General features: G+C 34.6%; 1 protein-coding gene across 1 annotated transcript; it reads right to left on the bottom strand.

Annotated features, from left to right (window-relative positions):
* Positions 1–1392: 1392 nt before the first annotated feature.
* LOC100636299 (sodium/hydrogen exchanger 8-like) lies at positions 1393–6960 on the bottom strand. The gene is made up of 16 exons (XM_020002570.1): positions 6809–6960; positions 6215–6747; positions 6074–6154; positions 5931–5992; positions 5675–5758; positions 5508–5609; positions 4423–4457; positions 4233–4376; positions 4023–4176; positions 3503–3725; positions 2784–2978; positions 2360–2508; positions 2255–2308; positions 1896–2005; positions 1811–1850; positions 1393–1605 (listed from the first exon to the last, which is right to left on the bottom strand). The coding sequence occupies exons 1-16, from the start codon at positions 6913–6915 to the stop codon at positions 1459–1461; spliced, it is 2220 nt and encodes a 739-aa protein (XP_019858129.1). The 5' UTR covers positions 6916–6960; the 3' UTR covers positions 1393–1458.
* Positions 6961–8449: the final 1489 nt, after the last annotated feature.

The following is an 8449-nucleotide window of genomic DNA, read 5'->3' as shown; positions in this document are numbered from 1 at the left end:
TCCTCTACCTGATGGAGTAATAGAGCAGTTACTAAAGGACAACAACACATTACAAGCTCTTTCACTGGACATGCGGCCTGATGAACTCCTACCATCATCACTGAATATAGTAGAGGTGAACACACCACTGACTGCTCTAGAGATAGGAGGATGGAGTAGTGAACTAATGACATCATCACTCCTTCCACATATTAAAGGATTACACTGTCTGATACTACATGATCCATACCCACCACATCTTCTATTTCTCTCTCATCCCAGTCTACGTACACTTACTTTACCACTAGACACAGCTGAAAGTGCTATTGAACTATTTACTATTCTACAAACCAATACTACACTTAAAGCTCTGAGTGTAGAGATACAGGAGGAGAGAGTATATACCAGCAGTATGGGTACTAGTCTACAAGACATGCTAACACAAAACCAAACACTGAAATACCTTGAGATTAATGATGACATTCCCAGTTCATTCCTGTCCTTCCTAACAACTGGTCTCAGACACAACACCAGTCTACAGCGGTTGAGTGTATCCATTCCACTGAATGAAGAGATAAGAACTTTTATTAATGTCATCTCTCAAAAGAACAATCTCACAGAACTTAAAGTGAACTTCAAACCAGATCAGTCATACAGTAACTGTAGTGAGGAAGAGAAGAAACAAATAATGACACCATTGTTTTATGAACAGGTACTACCTGCTGTTACTAAGATGTTACAGTCACATACAGCCATCAAACTACTGAGGATAGAGTGTAGAGATGTTAATAAAGAGTCATCTCAACCTAACTGGATGGAACTAGTACAACATTTATATGAAACTATCTTCATCCATCCATCACTTGAATATATTGAGATTAATACTGAATACATTTCTCTTCTGGTGGATACTCTTAAAGATCAAAAGAAGACATTGATTGATAGACATAGAAAAGAACAACCACACAAACCACTACCAATAGTGAGACTTTATTAAATCACTTGTAATGCATGATTTAGATTTAATTTTTTTGTTAAACTCGTCTTTATAGTTTGTAGTACCACCCACAGTCATTGGGGTAAACCAATTCCGATTACTGTAGGTGGGACAGTCTGAGACTAATTACCTCAAAAATAAAGTGGCTACTTTTGCAAGTAGTTCTTGAATCATAAATAATTATTAGTAATAAAATTAAATTAATTGTGTGATTTAAAGATGAATTCAAACTGACTGGACAAGAATAATACAATAATCTCAAAATAATGAAAATAATAACAAAAATTATAATAATGATGATTAAGAACACGGTACCTTGTACTAAATAACAATGAAAGAGAGAGAGAGAAGTGAACACAGAAGACATTAAATAATACAATAATAATAATAATAATAATAATAATAATAATAATAATAATAATAATAATAATAATAATAATACTGATACTGATACATGTAATGAGGAGGTAGTGCAGTAGTTATTATGATAGCAGTGTAGATACAGTACTCTCCTCTTCTCCAGCAGTGGTCTCATGAATCTCATCATGATCAGAGAGTGAGTCATTCCTCAGTCCTTGGTACCACTCAACTGTCTTCTGCTGCATGTCAAACTGGGAGGCCTTCACCTCCTGGAGGTAGAGAGAAATAAATAAATAAATAAATAAATAATGAACATTGTATTTAAACTATGAAGTGAACTTTATAATACAATCAATAAACACTATATCTACCAATATAAAGCATAATTAGCATACAGATAGATTACTGATAAATTACTAGAATATACTAGAGTATACTGATAAATTACTAGATCAGCTATTCATGTATTATTACCTCTTTTGTGAAGCGTCTGATGAAAAATGGTCTAATATACCTAAAACACAGTTAATAACTATTAATAACTATTAGCCACACCCACCTGTAGTCAATAAACATGAACCATTGTGAGCAGTTCCTCAGTCGATTGTACACACGAGGAGACATCATGAACCTCTCATTGACTGGAGAGGACATACTAATAGCTGTATCCTATTAATAACCAGTAATTAATAACTAGGACTTCATAACTAACTAATAATTAATAACTACTACTTAATAACTAGTAACTGATAATAATTAATAACCAGAAACTAATAACTAGTAACTTTAATAACTACTAATTAATAATCAAAACTTAATAACTACCACTTAATAAATAGCTCTTAATTAATAATCACTCATTAATAAATATTGAAACTACATGTGGATCTCCAATACAGTTAAAAGTCACTCCATTACCTGTTCCTCTGTTTTACTTAATGTTAGTTTAGCTCCTTCATCTGCCTTTAAAAACTATATAGGAGATATATATAAACCACACCCCTGGCCCCACCCCCTCATTACCTTAAGTAGCGGGAGTGTTGATCCCCCCAGTATTACAATAGTGAACAGTACAATCACTAGTGTCGTGGTTACTATGTACCCTGTCACTTCTTTGTTGAAATAATCTTTTAAGTTCTCAGCTAGTGCAAATGCCACTGCACCTCTTAGACCTGGAATGAAAGAAAAGAATATAATAACTAAAGGGGAGATAAATTTTATTACATTTCCTGGGACTTTGACCAAATTTTGCCAAAAATGAGAAGTTAAAAACTCTCCATTTTAATTACATTTTCTGATGCATATACATGTACGTGTAGAAAGTTTGAGCTGTTACAATCAAATTTGGATTCTTTTTACAAATTTTAAAAGTTAATTGACCATTTTCCGTAACTTTTAATTAGTGGGTGTGGTTATTACATTAATTAGTGGGTGTGGCTCCACATACCTGAGTACCACATGATACACTGCATCCTGATGCTGATCTTAATAGACCTGCAGCAGTTGACCAGAGCAGTCAATGGGAATATATTAGCAGCTCTTCCTGCCAGTATCAGTACCACACTCCATATTATGAGGGCCAGGTCAAAGTATTTATTAATAGTGAATACTGCTAGTCCTAGGTACAGGAACACACCAGTCTCTGTAGAATAATGGACAGTAGAAAGAATATAATAATATAATATAATATAACATATACAATATACAGTACTTAGTGGTAATGAGAAGTGAGAACATAGAGACAGGAATAAACTGTATAGGGTAAAATTTTTGAGGCCTATAAATTTCGTGGATTTCACAAATTTTAAAGATCCGCAAAAATCAAATTATTACAGTAAAAGATGGCAGATGGCATAAATTCACAAAAAATTAAATTTACAAAATAGATTTTTAGGCAAATTTGCGAAATTTACAACCCTAAAAAATCTTGCGCTATACGGTAAATAATGAATATTGTACAACTATTGATAATAATGAATGCTAGGATTTGGTGAATTGACTGTAAAAGATTAAGATTTAGACTAAATTTTGACCATGACCATGCTGCTACAAAGCTTTATCAAATGGAAGACTAAATAGCAAACAAACCTCAGTTCAACAAACTCTACTCCACCACACAATACCTCAACAATAAAACCAGTACAGTACATGTAGCAGTAGCAGTACCTGCCATGAAGGAGACAGTCCTCAGTGCTTGCTGTACAGTGATTTGAGTGACAGCAGAGAGGTTGTGATGAGTGTAATGAGACATTACTATACCACAGAAGAGTATAGCCATTATCCCGGAGAGGTGGAGTCCCTCCGCTAGGAAATAAGGAGCAAAAGCAAATATAACCCACATGCAGAACTCAAGGGACTGGTGACGCCTCAGATTAACCAACTTTAAGAACTAGAAACAAATAAATAAATAATGTAAATATTAAATACATGTAATTATTTATAGCATAAACTTATTAAGTAAAGTGGTTGATTTGAGCAATTTCTCTTACACAAGTACAAGTACATGTATATGTATACCGTAGAAGTGGTTATGTGATTCTTTCTCAAGAGTTTGCAAATTTTACAAATTCCTTAATGATTCGCAAAAATAAAATCCACAAATTGAAATTTAAGTATATTTCATGAAATATAATTCCCTCAATAAACCACTTATACGGTACATGTACATGTATATCCGCCCACTCACCAGTGCACTGAATAAAGCAAAGACCACGCCCAGTAGTGCCGACCCAAAGGACATGACACAGAATTCCCAGGAGGAGTTACCCAGTATCTTAGCGGCAGTGACATCATCAGCCCCGCCCACTGGATCATCTTTAGGTAACTGATTCAATATAGTTCTAATTAAAGCACAACCACACATTAATAATAATAATAATAAATTATATTCTCTTACTTAGTAAGAACAATAGAGACAGCATCATTAAGAACTGATTCTCCAAAGACTAACATGTTAAGTGTTGGGTCTACATGAAGGGCATGGAATATGGCCAGTGTAGCTACTGGATCAACTGCTGATATCAACGAACCAAAAGTGAAACTGAAAGAGAATATAATGTATAATAATGTATTGTATATTAATGTACCTTTGGATGAGGTCCAGTTTATATATGACACCCATCTAATAATAATAATGAATAATAATAATAATAATAATAATAATAATAATAATAATAATAATAATAATAATAATAATAATAATAATAATAATAATAATGAATAATAATAATAATAATAATAATGTACATCAATATGTATCAGGAAACGTGATAAAAATTTGGGGTGATTTCAGAGCCATTTTTTCAAAAAAACCATGGGCTATATAGCCTTGGGTATTTTTGAGAATTTCGGCGTTTTCTTTAAATGGCCGTAACTTGAAAAATTGAAGTTGGAATCAACTCAAACTTTCTACACAGCATAAGTACATCAATATGTATCAAAAAATGTAATAAAAATTTGGGGTGATTTCGGAGCCATTTTTGGAAAAAACCATGGACTATAGCCTTGGGTATTTTTCAGAATTTTGGCGTTTTCTTAAAATGGCCGTAATTTTAAAAATTAAAGTCGGAATCAGCTCAAACTTTCTACACAGCATAAGGACATCAATATGTATCAGAAAATGTAATAAAAATTTGGGGTGATTTCGGAGTCATTTTTTGGAAAAAACCATGGGCTATAGCCTTGGGCATTTTTTGGATTTTGGGCATTTTCTTAAAATGGCCGTAACTACACAGCATAAGGGCATCAATATGTGTCAGAAAATGTAATAAAAATTTGGGGTGATTTCGGAGTCATTTTTTGGAAAAACCATGGGCTATAGCCTTGGGTATTTTTCAGAATTTTGACGTTTTCTTAAAATGGCCGTAATTTTAAAAATTAAAGTCGGAATCAGCTCAAACTTTCTACACAGCATAAGGACATCAATATGTATCAGAAAATGTAATAAAAATTTGGGGTGATTTCGGAGTCATTTTTTGGAAAAAACCATGGGCTATAGCCTTGGGTATTTTTCAGAATTCTGGTATTTTCTTAAAATGGCCGTAACTTAAAAAATTGAAGTCGTAATCAGCTCAAACTTTCTACACAGCATAAGTACATCAATATGTACAAGTACATGTACCATTAGTTACATAGTCTCAATACTGTATGTATTAATATGTATAATACTGACCACTCCCAATAGATACAGGCCCCCTCCCACTATCACTGCACTAATGGCAGTACCCAGTACTGCAAATATAACGATGGACCCTAAATTCTGAAAGAAATTACCCTAAAATAAACAGAAATAATAATAATAATAATAATAATTAATAATTAATAATACATGTAGATTACCTTATGTAGTGAGTATCCTGATTCAAATATTATTGGAGGGAGAAGAACAAGAAAGAAGAACTGAGGGTGGAGTGTTTCATGACCCTACACAATAACACAATGATAATATATATACACCGTACGTGAGTATCAGGGAATGTGTATTAATAATGGAGGATTCTCTCCTAGTCATTTAGAGTAAGGGTTGGTCCAATAGTTGATGGTCATTGGTTCAGTTAATATTGTGGAGTGTGTGGAATGTATGGAGAAGACTTACTCTGTAGTCATGGCCACCAATGAAATAAGTAAAGATAAACATACCACCACCAACAAGGAACCCTAACAACAACAACAACAACAACAACAACAACAACAACAACATTATCAATACTAATAACTGCTCTCTCTCTCTCTCCTTACCCAGTATGACAAAGGCTATACTCTCTGGAAGATAGTGGAACTCCATTTTAATTAATAAATGAACCATCACCACCGACAAACCTATTAATAATAATAATAATAATTCTAATTAATGCCCACTATATTCTAATTAGTGCCCACCTAATAGGACCAATATAAAAAATATTGATATACTAGTGAGTGACTCCTCCTCTTCTGGTGGTCCCGTGGGAGGTACCCCCTCTGTAGTACCAGTAGTGGGAGGAGGGAGAGTGGGCATGGCACTTGATGAGGAAGTGGGCATGGAACTTGATGGGTGGAGCTTACTAGCAGTAGCGTTAACTGATGAATAACTACTGGTGGTAATTAGTGTGGGCGGGGCAGTAGAAGATAGTGAATGAGTTGAAGAAGTTGATACATAAGATAATGGAGGAGAATCACTGGACCCACTGCTACTGGTTGAAGAGTTAGTACTGGTAATAGGAGGGGAGAGGGGGACGCTACTGGTTGTGATAGTAACAGAGGGGAGATCCCCCCGTGTGTTGATGATGGAAGAGGGAGGAGGAGGGATATAAGGAGAGAGGGAGGAGGAGGGGGATGAGGAGAGGGGGCGGGGCATTGAAGAAGATATTGTTGAAACTGTTGGATAGTTAATATCATCATCTGATAATGGAGGAACTGATGGAATATAACCACTAATGGAGGAGAGAGAGAGAGAGAGAGAGAGAGAATCATTATTGGTTATTAAAAGGTTACTTTGTATAATCCGTATATTGACAGTTACTGGTTGATATCAGATAAAGAGAGAACAAGAAGAAATAGACCAAAGGACCATTACTGACTGATGATAGTACAGGAACCATTTTAACTGTTTATTAATGGGCGGGGTTATTAGGACAGTGATCTAAACCGTAAATGTACTCCGTAATTTTTAATCACGTGCTTAAAGACAAAAAATTCTCAGTACCGAAATAAATGAACTAATCTTCACTACAGTCTACAATGCTTTAATAAACTAAATCATGATTATTAGGCATTACATTTATTTATTCAAATTTCACTATTGGTAGTGGTTTGTGTCGTTGTTCTTTTCTGTGTCTATCAATCAATGTCTTCTTTTGATCTTTAAGAGTATCCACAAGGAGAGGAAGAGTGCCATTAGTATAAATCTCAATATATTCAAGTGATGGATGGATGAAGATAGTTTCATATAAATGTTGTACTAGTTCTATCCAGTTAGGCTGAGATGACTCGTAATTAATATCACTACACTCTATCCTCAGTAGTCTGATGGTTATATGTGACTGTAACATGTTAGTAACAGCAGGTAGTACCTGTTCATAAAACAATGGTGTCATTATTTGTTTCTTCCCTTCCTCACTACAGTTACTGTATGACTGATCTAGTTTGAAGTTCACTTTAAGTTCTGTGAGATTGTTCTTTTGAGAGATGACATTAATAAAAGTTCTTATCTCTTCATTCGGTGGAATGGATACACTCAACTGCTGTAGACTGGTGTTGTGTCTGAGACCAGTTTTTAGGAAGGACAGGAATGAACTGGGAATGGGAATGTCAATTTGTAAAAAAGTACCCTGGTAACTACTAATCTCAAGGTATTTCAGTGTTTGGTTTTGTGTTAGCATGTCTTGTAGACTAGTACCCATACTGCTGGTATATACTCTCTCTTCCTCTATCTTCACACTTAGAGCTTTAAGTGTAATATTGGTTTGTAGAATAGTAAATAGTTCAATAGCACTCTCAGCTGTGTCTAGTGGTAAAGTAAGTGTATGTAGACTGGGATGAGAGAGAAATAAAAGATGTGGTGAGTATGGATAATGTAGTATCAGACAGTGTAATCCATTGATATGTGGAAGAAGTGATGATGCCATCAGTTTACTACTCCACCATCCTTCTCCTCCTATCTCTAGAGCAGTCAGTGGTGTGTTCACCTTTACTATATTCAGTGATGATGGTAGGAGTTCATCACGTATGTCCAGTGAAAGAGCTTGTAATGTGTTGTTGTCCTTTAGCAACTGCTCTATTACTCCATGAGGTAGAGGAGGAGGAGAAATAAAATAAAAAGCAATATTTATTGTTAATGATGTTATTGTTTTATTTCTTGTTACTCCTCTAATGACACTGATAATGGTACTTGTTATTTTATTAATTCCTTGAGACTCCATCTTCATTTCTTGTAGTGTTGAATTCATTTCTTGTAGTGTTGAATTCATTTCTATACATTTCTCAAGTTCAGTGCACTTGTCTGTGTGGTATGTATTGTCAACTGTTGGTATAGTAGGACTGTCCATTTTTAAGTGCAGTATCTTCAATTGAGCAAGATTGAGGAACTGTAACAATACAAGACAGGGAACATATGGACCATTCCTTAATTCACAG

The sequence above is a fragment of the Amphimedon queenslandica genome, unplaced genomic scaffold (genome assembly GCF_000090795.2).
Source record: "Amphimedon queenslandica unplaced genomic scaffold, v1.1 AMPQUscaffold_12887, whole genome shotgun sequence".
Taxonomy (NCBI): Eukaryota; Metazoa; Porifera; class Demospongiae; order Haplosclerida; family Niphatidae; genus Amphimedon; species Amphimedon queenslandica.
This window is presented reverse-complemented; position numbering and strand designations above follow the sequence as displayed.

Bases quoted from the DNA above. Each gene is read 5' to 3' on its own strand.
- LOC100636299 (XM_020002570.1), bottom strand. From the start codon at position 6,915: ATGGTTCCTGTACTATCATCAGTCAGTAATGGTCCTTTGGTCTATTTC. The intron at 5,993-6,073 runs GTAAGGAGAGAG...TGTTGTTGTTAG, and splicing joins TATAGCCTTTGTCATACTGG to GGTTCCTTGTTGGTGGTGGT. The intron at 2,309-2,359 runs GTAATGAGGGGG...TCTCCTATATAG, and splicing joins CAACACTCCCGCTACTTAAG to TTTTTAAAGGCAGATGAAGG.